Below are 23,197 nucleotides of genomic sequence, written 5' to 3'. Positions count from 1 at the left end.
AAACGCAGACCCACACGGCCCAGTGGTGGCGGCCGAGGCTCATCTCCCCAAGTTATCTCCTGGCTCACCCCTCCCATCTAACCACTGAACACCTTACTGAGACAGGACGAGCCTCCCTAGGCCGGGTACCCCTTCCAACCTCCTGCAGGGCCAACACTCCCAGCTGTGGGCCACCGCCTCCCGGTGGAAGGCCGTCTCCGGCTCTGGGCAGGCGCCGAGCACTTCCTGCCCTCCACGGGCCTGCTTCCACCAGCACGTGAGTCCCTCGAGAGCAGGGACGGGGTCTCACTCCTCCCCAAGCTCCTGCAGACCCCGCAGTGCAGCCGTGGCCGATGCTGAGCTGGAAGGCCGGCCCCTCACCCTCCAGACTGACCGCAGTCACCTGCGCCCCTGCCTGGGTCCTTCCCGCTGCCCCCGCCTTCTCTGCTCCTGACTTCCGCTCTGCAGTCTCCTGCCCCGTCCTCCTCCACACCTGGCAGAGGGCCCCAGGCCTGGTCCCGCTCCCTCCTGCTCCGGTAGGCCCTGCGTGTTCCCGCCACCCCCAGAGCTTCAGACCCACGTCTGTGCTGCAGGCACCCCACCCTCCGCTGTCTCCAGCTTTGGGCCTCGGAGCTCCAGACGCGCCGGCCCAGCTGCGTCACCACCAGCCCCACCTGGAGGAGCTACAAACACCTCAAACTCCCCATCGTCCTCCCCCAACACTGGCGCCTCCTTCTGTGCTCCCCTCTCTGCAAAGGGCCATCCTCCCCCTCGTCGCCCCAGCCAGACCTGGAGACTCATCCCCAAGGCCTCCCTCTCCCAAGCCCCGCTTCCAAACGGTCACCAAGCTCTGATGACCCTCCCTCCGGAGTCTCTCCAAACCCACCCTTAGTTTCGGCCTCCGCAGGGGTGCCAGTGAGGGCCCATCCTCTGTCTCTCAGCTGCCACCCTGCAGCTATGCCCCCTCCCTCAGGCTCTTAGACTCAGCCAGGCACCAGGCAATCTTTCCAAACATACTTCTGATCTCTATCACTCTTGCCTTTAAAAAATCTCTGATGAATCCCTACTGTGTCTGGCATCGGTTTCAACATCTTTACCCCCAACAGCAGCAGCAGCAGCTCATACCCACGGAGCACGTGCTCTGTGCTGAGTACCATTCTAAGGCCTTCGCACACATTAATGATTCATTTAATCCACACAACAATGTTAGCCCCATTTTACCAGTAAGAAAACTGAGGCACAGAGAGGTCAAGTAACTTACCCAAAGTCACACAGCCTCTCAGTGGTCCAGCTGGGATTTGCACCCAGGCAGCCTGGCCCCAGAGCTTAACCACTGTTGTGATCTGATCGCAAAGCTAGCCTCCGCTCCCACACACCCCGGGTTCCAGCCCCAGGGCTGGCTCTCGAACCCTGCCCACCTTTCCCGTGCGGTGCCCTCCTCTGCCAGCTCCCCCAGCCCTGCCCGACCACCCTCCAGGGCTTCTTGGGGGTGGGGGGGGGACTGCTTTATTCGTCTCAAGCTGCCTCTATCTGCACTGGGCTCGCCCGCACTGCAGGGTCGCAGCACTAAACACACCCGCTATTAAGTTAAACTGCTAGATTCCACAGGGCACACGCTGCTCTAAAAATGAGACGCGTGGAACGCAGCCAGACTGCTCATCGATTCATTCTTGGCTGGAGATAAACAGAAGAGAGAGCGGTTCTGTTCACCTCCAGAAAGACTCAAAAGGTGACTTGCTGGGGGAGTTTAACTTTCCCAGTGATGCCAAATCGCTAAGCGGGACCACCTACGGCCGCGACTCCCAGGGGACGCCCACGCAGGCAATCCTGCCCCCAGGGCTCAGCCGCAGCACGTGGGCGCGGGGATCACCCCCCAGGAGGCCGCCTCCGTCCTCCCACCACTGTGCACTAGGGAGCCGGCAGCCTGGGAGGGGGAACCTGCCCCCACCAGGCTCACGAATCCCTATCCGCCTGCCTCCTGAGATGCTGGACCTTCCTTCTTCCTGACAAACGGGAATCAGTCAGTACGGAATCTGAGAGTTCCACCCCGAAAGGCTCGGCCACATGGGCCCCAAAGCCCCACCTCCTTGTAGGTCTTCAGGTGCCCGGCGAGCTCGTAGTAAACGGTCACAGATCCCGCTTCCCGGGCCACGGCCACGCCCGTCTTGGGGTCGACGTGGAGGATGCTGCGGGCTGATGAGCTCCAGGTCCCGGGGATGCCTGGGAGGGGAAGCTGCACGTGACCCCTCTTTCCCATGACTGACACTCCAGCCACTGCGTCTCACCTGGGTCACCTGGGCAGTGTGCTCGCCGCCCCCAGCCCCACGCTCCACTGTCCCACCGCTCGGCTCCTGTCTGCGACCACAGTGCCTCCCTGCCGGGAATCTCTTGGTCATTTCCCACCCTGGGGTGACCCGGGCGCTGGCCCCCAGGGACGGCCCACTGCATGCCTCCCCACTGCACCGCCCCTGCCCGCCCACCCTGCTCAGCAATCCCCTTTGAACAAACAAGGCGGTGGCAGACTCTGAGCTGTCACTAGACGGCGGTCCTCAGTGAAGAGCCAATCTCGTCACATGATAAACGCAATGAAAGGATTCAACAACCACATTCTATTTGTGGCAAATAATACGTGCTTTTCTTTAAAGGCAGCGTGTAACTTCCTTTTACAATGAGTTTAATTAGCTTTAAAACAAGGGAGCCGATTAGGAAAAAAATTAAGTAAATGATTGCACGTGTGGCTCGTGAATGCACGGGTGGTACGGACAGTTGCCCCGCCGCTTAGCGGCTTCCTCGGCTGAGGTTCCCTCCTAGAGGCACCTGCCCGTGCAGCAGCCCCGCCAAGAAGCTCATCAACACCGAACAGTCAGGGACTTCCCTAGTGGTCTAGCAGTTAAGACACCGCACTTCCAGTGCAGGGGGCGAGGGACCAGGGCAACGATGATCCCACGTGCTGTGCGGCGCAGCCAAAACCACAACCAAACGAAACAGCGAACAGTCAGCTCCTCAGCTGCACCAGCCACGTTTCCAGGGTCCTGTGGCTCGTGGCTATGGGGGTAGACGGTTTCCACAAGGGTGGAAAACCCCTAGAGCGGGGGGGAGGGGCAAGCTCCTCTGTAGAGGGCCAGATTGTAAGTCTTTGGGGCTGTGTGGGCCCGAGGGTCTCTGATGCCACCACTCGGCCCAGCAGATGCAGCGTGAAAACGGCCACTGATGACACGGAGATGCAGGGGTGTGGCCGAGCACCAGTAACAGCCTGCTGCAGAAAGAGACGGCAGGCTGGCTCTAGCCGGCGCAGTTTTCCGACGCCCGCTCTAGACCATCACCAAGCTCCACGTGCACACCTGTCACAGCGGGCTGAGAGCCCCGTCCCACCTCCCAACCAGAGATGGTTCCCTCGGCCAGAATCTCTCGTACCTTCCAGGCTGACCAGAACCGTGGCCAGACAGAGGACGTCCCCCACCACCACTGCTCCGGACAGCTCGGGGGAGATGGCCTGCAGGACAGGCAGCGGGACGAAGTCAGAGAGGCCGCCGTGCGCCGCGTCCCACGCTCTGAGCAGTGTCAGGCCCACGCTGACCGCGCGGACCACGCAGGTGTTGTTCGTGGCGCCCTTCCCGATCTGCACAAACTCGTCCCTGGGCACAGGAGACGTGGCTCTCAGTCTCGGGAGAGGCCCCAGCTCTGAGGGAGGAGCCAGCGAAGGGCCCCCGCACCCGCCCACTGCGCCCTGATGTCACCCGGGTGAGGGACCCGCAGGCCATACCGACCTGATTCACCCACCACCCAGGTGGGGCAGGGGGACCCAAAGCCCAGACAGGATGGCCAGCGTCACCATCCCCCCAGAGGAAAGTGATGTACCCTGTGCTCCCATCCCTTCCCAGTAGGGAACCAGGACACTCGGGGAGGCACAGGCTGCCTTCTGCCGTGTTACTGGGACCAGTGGTATTGCCCCTGCCCGCTTCCTCATCTGCCAAGTGGGGCTGACAATGTACCCACATCACAGGCTTGACGTGAGCCACAGACCCGGTCAGCAGCTGGAAAGGGCTTAGGCCAGCAGCCGGCACATGGGCACACGGGGGGCACTCAGTGACGGCAGCCCCCGCGGGGCCGCAGGGACGGCTGGGCTGGGCAGGGAGAGGGCCAGGGTCTCTGCTCCGTTGCCTCCCTGCCCACACCCCCAAGCCCTGACCGCTCTCTCGGAGATGGACGCTCCCCGCCACAGAAGGCCCGTGTGACTTCTGCAGGGGAGCTGGACAGGGGGCTCCGTTCCCTCCAGGGCAGCCTTCACGCCAGACCAGCAGATGCCCTGCTCTGTGCAGAGCGCCACGGCATGCCACAGGCCCTGGCGACCACAGCCTCAGTTGGTGGCCCCGGGGACTAGGCCACGTTCTCCACGTGACAGGTGTGAACACAGCGGCCTGGAAGGGTGACCCGCCCAAACTCATGGGCCCCATAAAGGGCCGAGCCCAGCTTGAACAGGGCCCAACTCCAAACCTGCTCTCCCAGGGCCCAGCCCTGGGTGTGTTCAGCCACAGGGGACACATCTGCTCCAGGGCCCATGGGAAGCCCACGCTGCAATGGTCACCAACACCAGGACATGAGCTTCTGCGCCCAGAGAGGACTCTCTGGAGCGCTACTCCTTCCTCCTAGGTCTGGGGCTCCTCCCTCCTGCTCTTAGCTTGGTCTGCGTCCTCCAGGACAACGGTTCCTAACCTTTAGAATCACCTGAAGGCCTCGTTACAGCCCAGATTGCTGGGCCCTGAGAATGTGCATTTCTGAGTGTCCCAGGCGGTGGTAATGATGCTGGTCTGGGGACCACACTTTGAGAACCGCTGCTCCAGTAGACTCAGACATGGGGGCAGGTCTAGCCCGAGGCCACAGCTCTCTTTCCTGGAGACCACCCCCTCCCTCCTCACATTAGGCCTGAGGCTGCATTTGTATTTCAGAAGCACCAGCCAAAAAGAACTGCCCTTGGAGCCCAATGGGACCTGGTAGCCAAACCCCACTTCCTGGCTGTGTGGCCCTGGACAAGTGGCTTGACCTCTCTGGGCCTCTACAAATGGGCGACAGCGAGGAGTCGGCGAGACGGCACGCAGAAGGCCCTGAGCGTTGGAAGGTGTGTGTCTCCTCTGACCAGCTTTCGTAGCAGGTATAACTGGCGCTCTGCATCCACTGACCACAGGGCCAGGCCAGCGACCAGGGCTGTATGCATCTCCCCTGCAGCCCAGCCTTCACGGCTGCACAAAATCTTACTACAGACCTTCCAACCACAAACCCCAGCATCTGGGTTTTGCTTCCTGCCCACTGCGGCACCTCTGCTGAATGACTGCGTGCCTTCCGGTAATACAGACTCTCGGCCACGCCTCCCCTCGCTCCTGATGCCTGGCCGAGCCCGGTGCTTCCCCCGTGGCCCCTGCGAGCAAGGCGCACCCCCTGCTCTTGGGAACCGTGAGTAACAAACTCTCCTCTCAGGGGCGCTGGCCTCTCTGCGTGGCCATCAGTCACCTGAGTGAATCAGATCTGGGTCTGATGGAGACGTGACTTCATGTGGGGAACGAGGGGGGCCCACCCCTACCTGTTAGTTGCAAAGTTGAGGACAGAGTTGTGAGCGTGGAAGATGTCTCCGGAGTTGTCGTGGAAGTGGACGGTGAAAGTCACGGTCACTCCCAGGGGCAGGGCCGCCAGAGCCTCCTTGTTCTGGGTGTGCAGGGCGGGGCTCATGGAGATCCTCAGGTAGGAAACAGGGGACACCTGGGGACAGTGAGCAAATGCAGTGACAACTGCGCCAGGAACACCTCTCTGAAGATCCCCTTCCCGAGAACGGACGCCTGCCCCTAGCCAGTCCCCATCTCAGGAGGCGTGGGGGCTGGACCGACTTGGGGTCATGGAAAGAGCGGCTCAGCCTGCGACGGTGGCCCCCTCCTTGCATGATGGCCGGCCTCGCTCTCAGGAAACCCAACCCACAAGAGTCAAAAGCCATGACTGTGACAAATTACATCATTATTCATGTTGCAAAAATATCCTCTGGGCTTTGACTGCTCAGCTTCTTTGGAGGACCTGGCTCCAGGCATTTAAACTAGAAACAATGCCCGCTGGACTGCAGGGGCAGCGTTGCCTGGGGGCCTCCATACGTTACAGAGCTGCCAGGAACAGACGCCCCAGTTAAAGGGGAGACGGGAAAAGGAGGGGATGATGGGTTTCGGGAGCCCTAGACAGCAAGCTCTTTAGAGAGCAGACTTGGTGCTCTGACTCCAGGTAAAATCCATCCCGGCCGAAAAGCCAGCCCCCAAAAAGCCCAGTTTCTTTGACGAAGATCAGTGGTGCAGTGACCGGCACACAGCTGGTGCTCAATACTATTTGTTGACACAGGATGGGGGGTCAGTCACTTTCACTTACTCGAAAACTAGGGTGGACAGTTCCCTGCTAGACACCCATCTTGAAACAAAAAGATGTTAGGAAGGAAAGAGGCCCACGACCCAAGCAAAATCTAAATATTACAGTGGTCGTGTATTTTCTCTGTCATTGAGAATCAGTTGTGCAAAGAAAACTCTGTTCAGGATAAACCCCAGGATCCGACCCAGGGACGCCCAAGGGGAAAGTCCTGTCTCTGAGGAGCACAGAATGGCAAGGGGACACGGGAGTGCCGGCTGGGACTGGAGGACGCCAACCCGGGCCAGGCCGATGTGGGCTAGAACCCAGAGCCTGACTCTCAATTACTGTGTGACGCTCTGAGTCTTGGTCTCCTTGCCTGGAAGACGGGTCACCTCATCCTACGAGGTGCCGTCTGTAATGTAATGGTTTCTGGGTCAAGAGCCAGCACACACGTTCAATGCTGACTGGTCAGGACACTGGAGTGCCAGTCCCAGAAAACCATGGACCTCTCTGGGCCTCAGTTTCCCCATCTATGAGACGAGGTCATTGCCATCAATCATCTCCAAGGATCTTCGGCTCCGACATCCAGAAGATGCTGCAGCTTCTCACCTAGGACCTTTAATAAACTCTTGCAGACAATCTATTGGCTGGAAGGCGAGTAGATTCACTTACACACCTGCGAGGGGAAAGCAGTCCTGCTGATTTTATTACTCCAAAAAGGAGGCGGACGTGATCCTACCTTGACAGCCACGATGATGGTCTGGTTGGCCCCAAAAGCCTCTTGGGCAGTCACTTCGACCGTGGATGTCCCGATCATGGACCCCGACACCAGGAAGCCTTTCTCATCAACGTGCACGATGGGAACCTTCTCAGGCCCGTCCAGGACATGATAGCTCAGAGAGGCGGCGCCATCCCTTCGGAAAACAAACCAGACCCGTGTTCACAGACAGCAGGAGTGTCACGGCAAGGGGCCCGGGGTTTGGGAGTCCCGCTGCTCCTGGGAGAAGAGGCCCGATCTCAGCCCCGCCGTGCACCAGGACGCTGTGCACAGCCCGCTGCAGCTCCTCAGTTGCCAACAGGACACCTAACTTGTAAAACCAAGGGTTCCAAGGAGAGCGGCACCTTCCACGAGCCGCTCAGTGGGAGGGATGGGAGGGAAGGCTGCGGGAGCTGCGGGTCCCCTCAGCAGCACAGGCACTTGCTGTCAAAGACCCCTCCGCGGTAAGCTGTCTTCAGTTTGCTGAAGTAAGGCAGCCTGGTGCAGCGGGAAGAGGATGGGGCTCTGAGCTGGACGGAGCCCAAAGGCAGACCCAACAGCCCGCTGACAACTGCATCTTTAGGCACATGTGTCCCCTCTCTCGGCTCGGCTTCCTCAACTGTGAAATGGGAGTTACGGCCCTGCCCTGTCCTATTTCCAGGGCCAGTAACTGGATAAAAACGGGCCACTTGCTAAGAATGTGGTTTGGAAAACTACTGATAATATGCACTGGGGAGAAGACAAATTATGCAGTATTTTATGCTCTTTTACATATTCATTGATGTTATAAGGAGAGGAAGGAAGGAAAAGCCTCCCAGGCCTGGCCCCGCTCACCCTCTCTCTGTGCCGCAGCCCCACAAACGCTCTGCGGACGACTTGAAGCAAATGTCATTGCTTCTGCCTCAAGTTTCTCCTCCCTCATCAACCCCAGCCTCTTAACCTCCTATGCATCCTTTAAGTCCCAGCTCCAGCATCTCCACTGGGGGTGTGCCTCCCCGGATCCTCACGTGGAAGGCCGTCCTTTGCGCTGTGGCTTCAACACTGTACCTTGTTTCATTACAGCCCTTCTCTCTCTACACTGCCCTCTTCCCCACCGGACTCCTCAAGGGCACGGCTGTCACCCACCTCTGACCTAGAGCCCTGCACGGAGCCAGGAAGGGACACTTTTGGCTGTGCGTCCCCCACGTGTGTGTGTCTCTCCAGTGGTCCTTACAATGCCCAACTTTGCACCCGCAGTTCACACACAAGGCACCACTACCCAAAGCATCGTCTTAGAATGCCGGGCAGGAGGCAGGTTTGCAGGCAGGCTTCAAAACCCCGCTCCTCTGCGTTCATGCATGTCCCCACCACCCAGCAGGGGCCGAGATCCACATTTTCACGAACCCCCAGGTGACGCCCCGGCTCCTAGATTACACGGAACAGCAAGTCTTGAAGACACAGGGGCATTCGAGAAATTGAGCACCTCCAGGCTGGCACTTTTCCCCCTCTGAAGCAGTGGATGTCCGCAGAAAGCATGAGAGGTTCTGGGCCACAGGGAGAAGAGGGACCCACGGGGAGACGCCGCAGACGAGCAGGGACGTCCACAGTGACGGGAGGAGGGCAGAGGCCGCACCCGCTTCCAGCGCGACGCCAGGAGGGAGGTGCAGCTCGCCCGAGGCACCCACGGCTCCTGACGACTTCGACAAATGAGCCGTCGGATGTGAGCACAGCTTCGCAACCTGGACGAAGCCGCGTCGAGTCACCTACCTGTTTGTCTGGAGCTTGACAAATGAGTTGGGCGACATTAACACGTGTTCTGCTTCTATCTCAGGGTTCAGCAGCCGCAGCTTTTCAAACACCTGGAAGAGAGGGGGAGTTTTGTTTCCTGTGATCCCTGGAACCACGTCCAGGGTCTGCTTGTCTCCCAGGGATGAGAGGGGCCGGTGCCAGCACCTGTTATGCAGCTGGTGATGTGGTGGCGAGGGCTGAGCTTTAAGAGGCCGAAGGCACGATGAGGAGGGACAGCAGGTGCGCTGGTGAAGCCCCTGGGGCTGCTTCACAGAAGCACGGGCCTCCCCTGAGCCCTCGGGACATATGTGTGTGGAAAGCGGCAGAGTGACGGGGCCCAGGGTCCTGCTCGGTGATGCTGCCAGGACGGAGCCCGGAGAAAGCTCTCAATTCGCCTCTCAGAGAGACATGCTGCTCCTTACATGCCCCTCGCAGATCCACCCCCTCAGCCCTGCCTCTCACCCTCTAGCCTGCCAGGCTCCGGCAGGATCCGCACAGAACTGGTACGGGGTGCCTGGTGACCTCAGGCCAGCAGCTGATAAACCCGATGATGTCGGATGGACTCTAATCCTGCCACGGAGGCAGCCCTCCCCTGGGGCTCCAGACCCCTCTCCGCACGCAGCCTGACGCGCCCAGCACCCTTCAGGTACCTGTCTCCAGGGACCCTCAGGGCTGCTGGCGTGCTTGGCATCCGAGTCTAGGTGCCAAGCACAGCTTTGGCTCCCCGCTGGCTTCTGCTCCGATCAGACCAGCTGGACGCTCCTAAGGGCCTGTGTCTAAAATCATCTGAGCTGATGGATGATTTCCCAAGAGGAAACTGGCCCGACTCCCCTCCCTCCGCGCACCGCCATGTTCTGACCGTACACTCAACCTCGATTTCCTCATCTGTAAAAAGGGTCTAGAAGTAATCATCCTCGCCACGCTTGTCTCACAGAGCTGGGGGATTCGTGCGACACGACGGAGTGGCAGTGCTTCCTCACAGGGCACGGAGCACGGCCTTGGGAGCCAGACCGGGCTCTGGAGTCGCGTGAGCACTTCTGCCAGGCAGGCGGCATCCAGAGTGAAGCTGCCTCACCGATTACGCATCTCGTGGGAAATACATGCACAGGCAGGTCCCCTCCCACTTTCCTTAGGCGTGGACCTCTGTGGTCCCTCTTGAGATGGACATGAAGGTACAAGGGGGACCTTCCTCTCCTGTTATGTGACCGGCAGAAAAGCACCACTGCCAGCACCATGGTGAACGGCCTCGGTGCCAGGGAGACGACGGGGGCTGGGGGGCCTGTGATACTGGGGGGCACCTCTCTATCAGTGGGAGGCTGTGCCCTTATCTCTTGCTGGTTTTACCGTGTGGCATCATGCCATGCATTCATACTGGGCTTTTAGACAAAATCTTCCTATTTTTAAATGTTGGCAACAAATAAAAATTGTTTCAAAGCCCTGAGTGAGCCAAATAAAACACCTCTGTGGGCTGGATCCAGCGCCTCTAAGTTTCCGATGTGCTCAAAACCCATCTGCTGTCAGCCAGGGACGCCGCGGCGCAGAGAGGTTAGACGACCTGACTGAGGTCACAGAACCTGGCAGCTGCAAAGCCCTGTCTTTAATTTCAGGATAGGTGTCAGAACTTGCTTCCTTTTGTTTTCAGCTAGGAAGAGCATGTATCTGTGTGTTTCTATGTGTGTATTTGTCTGTGTGTCTGTGTTTGTATGTGTGTGTGTGTGGTTTGTGTGTGTGTCTGTGTGCGTGTCTCTGTGTGTTTGTGTGTTTGTGTGTATGTGTGTGTGCCTGTGCAGGCAGGGGTGAGGGGGGTTGGCAGACAGGCGTTTCTCTTTGAAATCTGCTTCTTTGCCCCTAATGAGGTATGTGCCTGGTTTAGAAATGGTTTGCTCCTTCCTGAAGAGGGGGCTTGAACCCATTTCTTTTCTCATGATACTTAGGGGCTGCTATCAGTTTTTCTTTGCAATTTAGGGGAACCCAGACATTACTGAGCCCCAGATTAGCAGAATGGGGTCCCTGAAGCTAAAAATGCTCTTCGTTGTTTTTACAGAGGGGCCCAGAGGGGGCAGGGGTGGTAGAGAGAGACGTGGGTCGAGCCCTGGGCTGGACAGGGGTGGCTGGGCTCTGGTCCTGCCTGGTCCGAGTCCTGCTGGGTGCCCCCTCAAGGGGCTCTGAGCCGGCCACCTCCCGTCCTAAGGCTCGGTTTCCATCAGTGAAGGATGGGTCGCACCCTCTGTCTTCCAGGCACATCCCTCGAGGCCTTTCAGGACCCTCTGCTGCCCACTCCCCGGGACCCGCAGGGGCACTTCACCCCCAGGGCTGCGGGCTCATCTAGGGCAGCCGCACCTGCAGCTCCTGCCCCGCAGGCTTTGTGGGAGCCGGCCTGGGGAGTGGGGGAGTGTGTCTGCTTCTGCTAAGTGCGTCACATGTTTGTGAAACATACAGACAACTGAATGAATGCCCGGCTCAGACAATTTTCCAGCCTTTTCCCCCAAGAAGGCACCCCAGACTCTGAGCTCAGAATTATCTGCTATTCTGGGACCACATTAAGCTACTTCAGACTTTCAGCCCTGTGCACATGCCAGGCCCCCCAATCCTGAAACATAACCCCTCCGTGAAGCCCTGGGTCACCCCATCTCTGGGCTCCCACAGTACCTCATACCCCCAGCCCCCTGACATGTGCCCACAAGGCCCCTGGGAGGAGCAGGGCTGACGGCTTGGCCTTTGCTCTCCCGCTAACGGTGGCTTCTGCCCACCCGTCCTTTACCTGGATTTGGATCTCGTCAGAGAGCTCTTTGGCGAGGCCCAGCAGCTGCCCGGCTGTGGGGTCCTGGGCCTTGACCACCACCCTCAGCCCGGTGCGGCCCTTCACCCGACCGTGCACGTTCATGGCAAAGTTGTACTGCGACGGCAGCCGGAGCGATGCCTGCGACAGATGTCGAAAGTGTCCCCAAAGGGCAGAGCCGGACGGGAGCCCCAGACCCCCTGCACTGCCTGCATTCTCTCATCCTGCTGCCTTCCCGCCCCGTCAGGGCCTGCTACCTGGGGGCTGCAGCCCGTGGCCACCTCAGCACGAGCGCAGGGCGCCCCACGCTGCGATTCATGTTCACAGTAGCCTGTGAAAGAGGCTAGGCCAACCAGCGTTCTCACACAGGACTTCTCAGAGCCTCGACTGTGCGGGGGGTCAGGCGAATCACCACGAAGATGTTAGACTTGGGGTGTTCCCCCCCAAGAGCCCCCGTCGTGGGCTATCTGTGAAAAAGTCACACGTCCAGGTACCACGGGGACAGTCTGGGGACAGGACTCTGGTCCCATAGGGTTGGGGGGAGGCTCTCGTCCTGCACTACTAGATGAGCTTCAGGAAGCCTCCAGGAGACCGCCATCTCATGCCCGCCCCCCCCGCCCATCCATGGACAGGACAAGAAGAAACCCCCAGTACCAACCCCACTCGGGTCCTGGGTGACCAAGGCCCACACAGGGTGGCAGCCTGTAGTCACCAGGGCCGGCACCCGGCCCATAGCCCACTGGCTGGGCGACCCCGGGCGCGTCCCCCCTCCTCACGCATGGGCTCCAGCTCATACAAACGGGGGCAGCACGTTCTCTCCAGCTGAGGCTTAGGGAGGGGCCGGGGACCCCCTAGGGAGGCCTAAGGGGACAGGGGTGGGGTCCTGGGATAAACCTGGAGAAAACCCCAGGGCTGCCAGGCGTCATCTCGGAAAGGGGGTCGGAAGCTACAGACTGGGGACCCCGACCAGGACCCCGAGACGTTCTGGAACTTCTGTGACGTCCCCACCAGGCTGTCGTTTTTGCTGCCTTCCGCTAGCAGGTCACTAAGCCCCTGTGCAGCGCGGCTGGTCGGCAAGAATGTGCTTGAAATGAAAAGGCTGAGGACTGTCCTGGGAACCGTGAGGGGGGAGCTGGGCGACCTGGTTCCTGGACACGAGCAAGACTGAGAGGCCGGGAGGGATACCGGGGAGGGACAGTGTGGCCGCAGCCTTGGGAGAAGGAGTCAGGGAGCCACAGGAGGGCGTGAAGCACAAGACACGTGGTGAGAACCCTCCCACCCCAACACTGTCTGGGATGGAGTCAGGGGACTCTGGGAGGGTGGGTACCTCGTGGTGCCGCCCCCGGACGTCCAAGATGTCTCGCTTGGTGACAGACCAGTGGAAGGTCAGGCCCGGCACGGCATTGCCGAAGGAGAAAGGGTTCTGGTTGTTGGTGATCCCGGTGACGTAGACAGGCATCTGCGGGGAGAAGCCAGGCCCGTGACCGCCGGGGTCCAGCGGCCAAAGCCCCACCCCCCCGGATGCTCCGGGGCACTGCCTGAGCTGCCGCCTGCTGCTGGGTGCTTCCCCGTCTCCGCGGGGCAACGGGAAGCGCACCCAATTCCTCCCTAAGCAGCGGCAGGTGCAGCATAGGTCCCAGGAGGCCTGACAAAACAGCAAAGGACCGAGCGGAACACAGCACCAGCCCCGCACCTCCCGTCCTTCTTGGGCTGCGGGCTGTCGCAGCTCGGCCGGGAGACCCCATTCCTAAACGACTGCCGCTAGCTCTGGGACACCTGCAGCGCCCCCAGCCCCCGCCACACAGCTTACCCTGCTCCCCTCTTTCTCAGTCTAGCGGGGGTCCCTGCTCACGAGGGGTGGACTCGGTCTCCGACAATCTGAACTGACCGAGCGCCGACCAGAGGGAGCACGTGGAGGTGACGCGGCGAAAGGCGGGGACGGACCTGAGCCAGGCTGTGGGTCGGCGCCCCGTCCCGCCGCTTGCCAGCTGTGCAGACGCCCTAAGCCTGCCCCGTGCGCACCTCCTCTTCTGTGACGTGGACGTGACCCCGGAGCTACCTCTCGGGGCTGTTATGTGCCCCATGTGGACTAACACACAGAAAGCACTGAGAAAGCTACGCACCGTCCAAACACCGGCTCCCGAGAGGTGCCAGGTGCCAGTCTAGGTGTGGGAGGGCGACAGACTGGTGGAGACACAGGCATCACCTGCCGACGGCACCCACACGGGGCGACAGGCGTCAGCGCAGTGCGTAAGAGGGGATGGCGCCGTTGGGGAGAATGGCAGGGAGCCTTTGGGCTGCCGCAGGAAAGGCAGGGGAGTGAAGCTGGACCCCCAGGTAAACAGGGTTCAGCAGGTGAAGGGCATGGAGAACTGTCCCAGCAGAGGGCACAGCTCATTCTGAAGCAGAACTCAGGGCCTGACCCCTGCCGAGAGGCTTCTCCGAGAGCTCAGACAGGAGGGCCTGGAGAGGTTCCCGCCTCACCTGCGTCTCCGTCCTCATCCGGGTGATGGGGGCACGGATCCTCACGGCCTGGAGCAGCAACACCTCCACCTCCACGAGGTCCTAGGAAGAGGGCTTTGGGGCTCAGGCTGACTGTGGGCAGGCGCTATGTGCTAGTGACAGGAGTTTGGGGAAGGGACACCCCTCCCCCAGGAAGGAGGCTCCTGCCAAGGCCAGCTCAGAGTCACGTGGTCAGAAGGCACCCATGATGCTCCTCCTCCCTAGGAGGCCTGGCTTTGCGGGTGGCTCGCCCCACGTGGACCTGGCTGCTGCCTCTTCCCTGCCCCTGGGGGTGCCGGCCTGGTCCTCTGAGCCTACAGACCTGTCTGCTCCAGATGCTCCAGGTCAGCACTGCGGAGACTTGGGGACACTGACCAGGGACTGTTCCTCTCTAGGCCAGGCAGCCAGACCTCCCAACCCCAAATCCAGCCTGTCTGTCTCTGAGCAGAGTACCGGGACAAATGCAGGAGCCAGGTAGAGTGTGATTAGAATAGACTATATCCTCCTTCATTCTGAATTCTATACTCCTGTTAATTTGGCCAAAGACTAACTTTACTGGCTTCTTTGTAGTGCTGCTGACACATGCTGAACCCAGGCTGCTAAAACCCTTAAGCCCTTTGCACATACACTCATGTGAGCCCAGCTCCTGTGCCTTGTGATGTGGGCTAACTCCTGGCACGTAGTAGGTGCCCAGCTAGCATCCCTTCCCTTCCTTCCCTTCATCCTTCTCACTGCTGTCTTCCCTTGCTAGTCCTGGACTACTCCTCGGCTTTGGGAGCTGATTCTTAGGGTGACCCGAATCGCACAGATGGAACCGTGAGCTTCTGACCAGAGTCGCATACCCTTCTGGGACACGCGGACCTCAGGGCCTCAGGCTGAGCCCCCACCTGCCTGGGCTCAAGGAGACGCCTTTCAGATGGAGCTGGCGGTGCAGCCTTTCCATCTACCAAGGGGCACCGGGGCCTTCCCCCGGCCACTCCTCCAGCCTGCCAGATGGGAGATGCAGAGAGGTGGCCCAGTGAGGTCAGCCTAGAGAGGAGGGTGGCCAGGAGGGACTGCATGGCCTTGTGTCCTCTAGACCAATCCCCAGCCAGTTGCTGTGTCAGCCACACGGGCCCCCAGGAGGAGAAAACAAGCCCGTTCCTGAGGCTGCAACCCCTTCTTTAGAGGGAAACAAAGCAGGGCCTCCTTGGTCCTTAATTTTACTCTCACATGCCCAGTGGTTTCTCGTCTTTATAAAATAGATAGGTAAACTTGGAGTATCCACCCAGTGATTCAAAAGGACTTTGTGGCGTAAGCGGGATACTTGGAGAGAGAGTGGAACTGCTGGGAAAGGAGTAAATCGATGCACTCAGTGTCGGGTCAAAGTCAGCCCCACCCCCTCCAGAGGGTCCCAGCGCCCCAGAGCTGTGTGTTCAGGTGCTCCTAACTCGGCGGTGCTCCCAGAGCGCTGTCAGGAGCCCAGTTTCTGTCCACAGCCACACCACCCAGGACAAAACGCCCTCTTCGAGCTGGGGTTCCACCATGGCCTGACCACCAAGCCAACGCTCCTGCAGGTCGCAGCAGGCCAAGGACATGGGGAAGAATCCAAGCACCCTGAGCTCTTCTCGAGAGGCAGACATGCTCTGCCCTGTCCTTCCCAGAGGCCCACGGAAGTGCCTGCCCCTGGGAAAGGCAGAAACGATCAGACTTAGAGACACCTGCTTTCACCTGCTTGGAGTCAGTGCCACCGATATGGGACAGGGGGACCCTCCTGGGTGAGGCTTCCCCTGAGTCGGCCTCCAGCATCTCTGCTGACCCAGGAAAATGGTCAGGAAATGTCCCCCACTCCAGCGAGAAGGCGGGGGAGATGACTTTACTTCTAGCTGAGCAAAGATACTGGCGGATGACTCAGGCTTTCTTTTTCTCCTGGAAATATAAATCCAGGTCTGAAACACTACTGGTGTCCAGTTACCCTCGTGTACAGCAGCCAAGTCAGCACATGCCTCCAAAAACATACACCATAACCCAGCAAGTGTGTCAGAGCCTAGAGCAGCCCAACTCTGCTAGGAGAACATCTCCAAGCCCAGCTGGAAAAGAAGACCCGAAGGCGGGAGGGCTCTGATGCTGGCAATACTAGGTCGGGTCCTAGAGCAGCCGTGTGGTGGCCGAGGGTCACTAGCCCGTCCCTCGGGCCCATCACCTGCACACGAGCAGAGCAGAGGGTCCGGAGAGGACTCGGGGAGGCACGTAAAGCAGAGTCTGCTGTCCCAACGGCTACTGTCAGCCTGCACTGGAATGGTCCCGGGCGTGGGGCTTGGGGACCCTTCCCCTTAAGGAGCAGCCGGGGAGCCTCAGTCTGGAGGAGGGCAACCTCGGGGGTACGAGTGCAGGGCTGGCCCTGGTGGGGGTAGGTGACAGGCAGGGGCTTGGGCTCAGAGGGCAGAAGCAAGACCCTGGGAGAGGGCGGCCCTTGGCAAGAGCCCCCGCCCAGCAGGCAGGGCTTCCTCCCAGCCCGGGTCACCAACCCCGCCAGCTGCCTGGGGAGCGATGAGCCTTACCCATGAGGCTGCGTCCAGGGCGGATTCGGAAGATGCCCACTGTGGAGCAGCCCACGCCCTTACCTGTGACACGACGACGAGCCTGCCGCTCTCGGCATCCACGGCCTGCACGACCCCCGACACGGCGCCGTGGCCCACGGAGAGGCCTCGCACAAGCCCGGTGCTGCCCACCAGCGCCACGCTCTCATTGCTGATGGAGAAGAGGATGTTGGACTGAGGCTGGGGGCCGCCCTCGGAGGTGATCTGGAGGGAGAAGAGCAGCGCCCGTCAGCCCGTCCCCCGGCCGGCCCACGCCTCACCCTCGGGGGCAAGGGTGCCAACACCCCAGCACTCTGCACAGCCCGTTCTGAAGCCCCAGGCAGGGGACACGGCCGCGGGTGGGGGTGGGGCGGGGGCGTGGCCTGTGGTTCCTACCTGCATCGTGGCCCCGATAATCAGCGTCACCTTCCTGGGTATCAACCTAAACGGGGGAAAGACCTGGGTGTGGAGACACAAGGGAGAAAGGGGCCCGTTGTGTTCCAAGCTCCTGTAGCCGGACACAGTCACATTCAATTCCAGAGAAGCACGGTGCGCAGACATCACTCCTCTGAAGGGGGCGCTGCGGCCAAGCCTGGGGGAGCCCGAGCAGTCCCCACGAGACCTCATTCCACCCCTGGGCCCGAGGATCTGCAGTTCTCAGGGCCGTGTTCTGCTCCTGTGGAAGCCACCTGGGAACTGTAGAAATGCCCGCTCCCCGGCCTGCCCCGGCCCCGCCAGTCGGAGGTGGGGTCCTGCAATGTGTTTCAACAAGTCACCACGAGATCTGACACGCGTCCAAGCTTCCAACCCACTGCTTTCGAGATTTCCCCAACTCCTCTTTGGAAGGGGTTGTCTCTCCACTAAATGTCTCCAGATTCCTACTGACTAATTGCCTTAGAAGAGCCCTCAAGTTCAACGGCCTCAACATTTTCCAGAGGAGGAAAGCAGGACTCGAGGGGCAGGGACGACGACGTCCCCATCTCTGCAGCAGTGCAAAGCCCCCAGTCCTCCTCCTGTACCCCTACAACCCCTGCCTTGTCGCAAGGTGTGCCAGTCGGCCCGGGGCTGCTTTGTGCGTGAGGAGTCGTCTCCGTATGGCTGCGTCATTTATAGGCAGACAGGACTTTCTTCTCAACAGCAGAAGAAAGGTGTACTGCCATCTAGAAGCACCAACCACACCCGCCAACACCAAGCCCACCGGCCCTATGTGGCCGAGATGGTGGAGGAGGGGCAGGACCAGTTTAGTGCTGCGGAAGAATAAACTTGGACACGACTTCCTGGCCCTGGCGGCTGTGGGGCTCCCGTCACAGTTGAGATGGTGTCGGGGCCCTGGAGCTCCCTCACCCAGAACGGCTGCTCCCGGAGTTCCCTCGAGGAGCGCACCGCCTCTAAGGCCCCGACTGTCAATGGGCACCACTGCACACGAGCCCAGACCGGTCCGCACTCCTCCCCAGCCACCCCCTTGCTGTGCGGCAGTAGCTCCCCTCCCCTGAGCCACGCCACACCCCCTCCGTCCCGGAGAGACTGAAGTAACCCAGGCCCCTCCCTCCTGTGGCCCCAGGTCCCCGGGACCAGTGAAGGCCCCCTTTTCATCAGAGGACACAGTAGGGCAGTTTAATATGGCCCCTCCACGTGGCTTCCTGGGCTGCCCCTAAAACGCCCAGCCTATCACAGAAAAGCCCCAACATGCAACAGGGGCTGGGCCGAGGCCATGAAGCATGAAGAGGGACAGCTTTACCTCAATCTGCTGTGGGGCCGAGTTGATTCTCTGTCCAGCCTTATCGGTCACGGTCGCGGTGAGACTGGTCTGGCCAATGGCCACGCCGCGGACGCGGAACACGGCGGTGTAGTCGTCTGGGGCCTCGTCGAGGGCCCTGGAACAGAGGGAGGGGCTGGGACTTCTTCCCCCGACAGACCTGTCGGCAATGCCCTGAGATGCCCTCCTCTGACCCCTGATCCTGCAAGGACTCACACCAACGTGACGATCTGGGAGGCTGCCCGGAGCTTCAGGTCCATGAAGGCCAAGTACTTGGCCAGGAAGGGCTTCTTGTGGAAGTCCAGCACGCGAACATATGCCTTGACCGTCTTCCCAATCTCCACCTACATCAAGGGGGACAGAGACTCAGGGGTGGCCTTCGAATGACCAATGCCACCACCTGTGGTACCCTATGGCTCTCTGCAAAAGCATCAACAACCTCAAACCCACAGACCCAAGCTGACCTTCAGACCATCAGCCCATCAACAAATGAAAATCGGTTACGTGCTTTCTGTATTCAAGAGGCCTCGGGGATACGTCGACGCATAAATGACACATCCCACTCTGAGAGAACTAACAATCTTGGCGGGGGGGATAAATTAGAAGTATGGGATTAACAGATACACATTACTATGTATAAAGTAGATAAACAACTGGATTTACTGTATGGTACAGGGGCTATATTCAATATCTTATAATAATCCATAACGGAAAAGAATCTGAAAAGGCATATATATATGTATAACTGAATCCCTTTGCTGTACATCAGAAACTAACACAACACTGTAAATCAACTACACTCCAATAAAAAGAGAGAACTAACATCTCCTTAGAGAGACAATCCATAGCTTAGAATAGCAACAGGCATACAGTGGGGGTTAAAAAGGGCTCAGTGACCAAGAGTTCACACCTGGCACGTAATATATACAGCGAGAACTCTGGGAAACATGAGTCAGAAATGCTTAGTGAAAGAACTCAAGTCTGGAGGCAAATCACCAGAGGAAATGAGATCAGAGGAGGACTACCTGAGGCTCAGAGAATATTGACTTTTAAGGAGTCCAAGTTGCTTGAATGTCCCCCTCTAATTACCAACTATTCTCTCCCCCCAGGAAGACAGGACTCTGACAGCATCCCTCTGTAAGCCTCACTGCAGTTACTTCAGGTATTTGGAGTAATATAAAATCCCTCTTTACATTAAAGAAAAGCCCAGATCTATTATGTATTCATTTTGCAAAAGCACTCGGCGTTAGTACATCTTACTCATCTGCCGCTGAAATTTCTAAGAATCCAAAATGTACATACTGGGGAGAAAATTCGCATTCAGCAATGCATGCACCGGGCTGGTTAGTAACTCGCGCCAGTCAGAGGACAGGAATTCCCACGCTGCAGCTAACGTGGGGACAACTTCCGGCGGGATTTACAGCCAGGTTTTACAGGTGTCAACTGAGATGAAGACGGATACCCTCGGAGGCCGCTCTGCACTGAGCCCAGAATGCTGGGTGAAACAGCACTGCGAGCTGCAGGTGGACACGAGGAAAACACCCCCTGAACCCCCATCGTTCTCCAGGCCTCCGCAGGGAGGGAGCCGTACCGGGAAGTTGACACTGACCTTGTCCACCACGCGGATGTACAGCTCCTGAATGTCCGAGACATAAACGTCAGCCTTTGCCGGGGCCGGGAAGGCTAAGCACAAGTCGTGGATCATGACGGTTGAGGTGCCCGGGAGCAAAGGGTGCACCTGCAAGGTCAGAGGTGGGTGCGGTTACACAGCTGCTCACGGCAGCAGCCTATCGCCCGTGGGACACTGTCTCCCAGAGACCGCAGACCAGGGCTTGGAAAACCCTCATGTGGCCCTGCCCACCCCTCATCACGAGTACCCACTGCCAGCCAGGGGAGGGGCGTGGGATGTAAAATGTTAGAGCCAGGATAGATTTCAGAGAGCATTTATTTCAACTTTGCACAATTTACAGAGAAGAAAAGGGAAGCTGCTTCAAGGTGGGGGTGGTCAGAGCCTGGCAGAGTGAGGACTCACACCCAGGGTTCCATATCTCCTGTCCAGGCCACCTGCCCCTGCAGCTCCCATAAGAGAAGAGCATCCCATGGGGTCTCCTGTGAAACTGCAAGTCAGGGGCTGGTAGAGGGTGAGACCACTGCTTTCTAAATGAAGCTCTCACTGAGAAATCCTAATCTGAACCCACAGACTCTCAGAACCTGGGAACGGGCCGAGGAGGCCACCAAGTCTTCAGTGCGAGCTCTCTGAACCTTGCCCATCCCCACATTCACCTCAACCTCTGCTGTGTTTGCAGTAGAGCCCTCATAAAATGTTTGGAGTGCAGGAATTCATCTAAGCTCCTGTCTTCCACGCTTTCATGCCAAAGGCCCCCTTTAAGTCTTCTTCTCTCTCTACCTCCTTCCAGGGATCCCACCTTCAGAAAAGTCTCTCCCCAGACAAACTGCATCATCACCACTCTCTCGTGTTGGGGATGGACTCGCAGTAACTTGTCACATTGCTTAGGCGTGCATCTCAACTGAGTGGTCTTGGGGGCTGGGCAGGTGGAGGCGTGTCATGGAGCTAGTGGGTGGGCCCCGCGGCTGCCTCCCATCTCTACCTGGCCCTGGCTTTGCTGCCTGAGATTTGTGGTCTTATATTCACTGGGGGTGGGAGATGGGCGGTGGGTACTGTGAACTGCTCAGTGTTGGCAAAGCTACAATTTCAATGTCAACAACCTGTGGGGGAAAGACGTCAGGAGACAACCAAATACTATCCTATTGCACCCAGGTTAGAAGCCTTCAAAGGCTGCCCAGAGTGAGCCCACATCCTTAACACATCCTATAAGAACCTGGCACGATCTGGACCTTGCCCAGGACTCTGGTTTCACCGCAAAACACCCTCCCCCATGGCCATCGCACTCCAGCCATCTGGCGCCTGTCTACCCACCTCAGGGCTGCATAGTCCACCTTTGAGATCTGGGGGCTTGTCCTCCCCCTGTGCCCACCTGCTGGCTCCCACTCACCCTCAGTCCCATTCAAGTGTCCCTCCTCGGTAAAATCTCCCCTGATCTGGAAGGTCGGGACCTTCGCCCCTCTGCTCTCTTCTCCTGCTGCAGCTGTACCACTCTTCACTCCAACTCGATGTAGACCTCCCTGTGCAACCTCCCCCAGGCTGTCTTCTCCCCTAATGCAGCCTCAGGACCGAGCCTCACACCTGGCCGAGACTCGGCCCCCGCCCAGCGTGTTGAGTACACTGAGATCCAGGGTCACAGCTCCAAGCCGCTGGTTAATGTAAGGAGACCTGCACCTGCACCAGCTCAGCTTCAGCCCTGGCTTTGTCAGCACTTGGGAATTTTTGAAAAAAGGGGTCTGCAAACCCCAGGTACCGTCATCTATTTGGGAAGTGCTGATTCTGGCCCACATCCTTCAGTGAACACATGGGGAGACAGGCCCACCCAGGGTGGGAACCCAGCCTTGAAGGGGCGGCACTGGGGAGGGAACACGGTGCCCGAGCCCCCAGTTTAGGGCTTCTTCTCCCACACTCAGCCGCTTCCCAGAGCTGGATGCCACCAGCAGCCAGAAAGGAACCGTCGGGCAGGGGAGGCGGCAGGGGCTTGAGAACTCTGCCAGCAGCACTGGGCTCACAGGTACATCCACAGATGAAGGGGGCCCAGGGTATTTCACACAAGGACTCAAGTCGCTTAATAAAGATTCCAGAGTGGAAATCACGCTGGCGCTCCGAACAACGGCTGTGTAGTCTGACCCAGGGCCACGCCAGCCTGCTATCAAATACGCCGAGGACTGGAGGCCACAGGGCTCCAGTTCTGCGGAGGACGATTCACTTGGCTTATTACGCATCCCCCAGAGAGAACCCGTTTAAAAATCACAGGGAGAAGCGAGAGCTCTAATCTGATCCTCCTGCAAAAGTCGCCGCTGTCAGGAGCGACACGTCCTTCATAACGCAGAGAAATGACGCGCTTGCTGTACCTACGGGGCCAGACCCGCGCAGGGGACGCATGGAGGCGTTCCCTCTTCTTCTTCTCTCCTTCGAAAGAGCCACTTTGCGCATTTTAAACAAAGACATAAATGGCGGTGGGGAAATCGATTCCTTTTACGCTTGATTTCCCAGCAGCTGGACGTCCAGGCGCCTTCCGCATGATGGAGCGGGAGACGGCGTCAGGCTGCCACCCACCAAAGGGCCGCGTGGCCCGTCCGCACATCAGCTCCTGCCAGCCCACTGGACAATGAACAGTGCTTTACGGGCGTGCCCATCCATCACTCCAGAGACAAACCACTGGAGGAAACGAGGGGACGTGCCGGCCAGCAGATGGCACAGGGGTGGGGGTGGCGGGGGAGGGATCCTGTCCCCACCCCGACCGTGTATGTGTCACCACCCTCTTCTCCAGGCTCCAGACCCACCTGCTCCCTGACGGACGTGTGAGGGACGCACGTGCAGGAGGGGAGGTGGGTAAACCCACGCCCAGCATGAATTCTCGTTCCCAAGGGGTAAAGGTGCTCACTGAGAGCCCAGGAGAAGTCCTGTCATCTCTTTGGAGACGGGAACGCGTTACTGTGCATTAAGATGCCATGTGTGGAGCCAGGGGCCGCTCTGCTCGCGCCCTCCACCTGCACCCGCCAGGCCCCGAGGGGCCGCTGCGCATCACGGCCCCTCGCTTCCCAGGGCCCATCACACTTCACACTTGTTCACTACAGAGGAGCAAGGACCCTGAAGATAC

The 23,197-nt window shown here is 59.2% G+C and overlaps 1 protein-coding gene across 3 annotated transcripts in view; it reads right to left on the bottom strand.

The window, feature by feature from the left end:
- NUP210 (nucleoporin 210) overlaps positions 1 to 23,197 on the bottom strand; it is a 99,182-nt gene that overhangs the window by 7,757 nt on the left and 68,228 nt on the right. For 2 of the 3 annotated variants that reach the window (XM_073787767.1, XM_033865512.2), the window contains exons 21-33: positions 20,080 to 20,208; positions 18,687 to 18,814; positions 18,453 to 18,588; positions 17,111 to 17,173; positions 16,760 to 16,939; positions 14,139 to 14,219; positions 12,982 to 13,113; positions 11,637 to 11,795; positions 8,855 to 8,946; positions 7,091 to 7,265; positions 5,555 to 5,730; positions 3,394 to 3,614; positions 2,063 to 2,199 (exon numbers count right to left, since the gene is read on the bottom strand). In XM_073787767.1, coding sequence (XP_073643868.1) covers positions 2,063 to 2,199; positions 3,394 to 3,614; positions 5,555 to 5,730; positions 7,091 to 7,265; positions 8,855 to 8,946; positions 11,637 to 11,795; positions 12,982 to 13,113; positions 14,139 to 14,219; positions 16,760 to 16,939; positions 17,111 to 17,173; positions 18,453 to 18,588; positions 18,687 to 18,814; positions 20,080 to 20,208 — 1,809 coding nt within the window. The remainder of the gene's footprint in view (positions 1 to 2,062; positions 2,200 to 3,393; positions 3,615 to 5,554; positions 5,731 to 7,090; positions 7,266 to 8,854; positions 8,947 to 11,636; positions 11,796 to 12,981; positions 13,114 to 14,138; positions 14,220 to 16,759; positions 16,940 to 17,110; positions 17,174 to 18,452; positions 18,589 to 18,686; positions 18,815 to 20,079; positions 20,209 to 23,197) is intronic. The other variant, XM_033865513.2, reaches the window with a different exon arrangement.

This window comes from Tursiops truncatus, chromosome 10 (assembly GCF_011762595.2).
Source record: "Tursiops truncatus isolate mTurTru1 chromosome 10, mTurTru1.mat.Y, whole genome shotgun sequence".
NCBI lineage: Eukaryota > Metazoa > Chordata > Mammalia > Artiodactyla > Delphinidae > Tursiops > Tursiops truncatus.
Note: the sequence above shows the minus strand (reverse complement) of the source record. Positions and strands in the feature narration are given on the sequence as shown.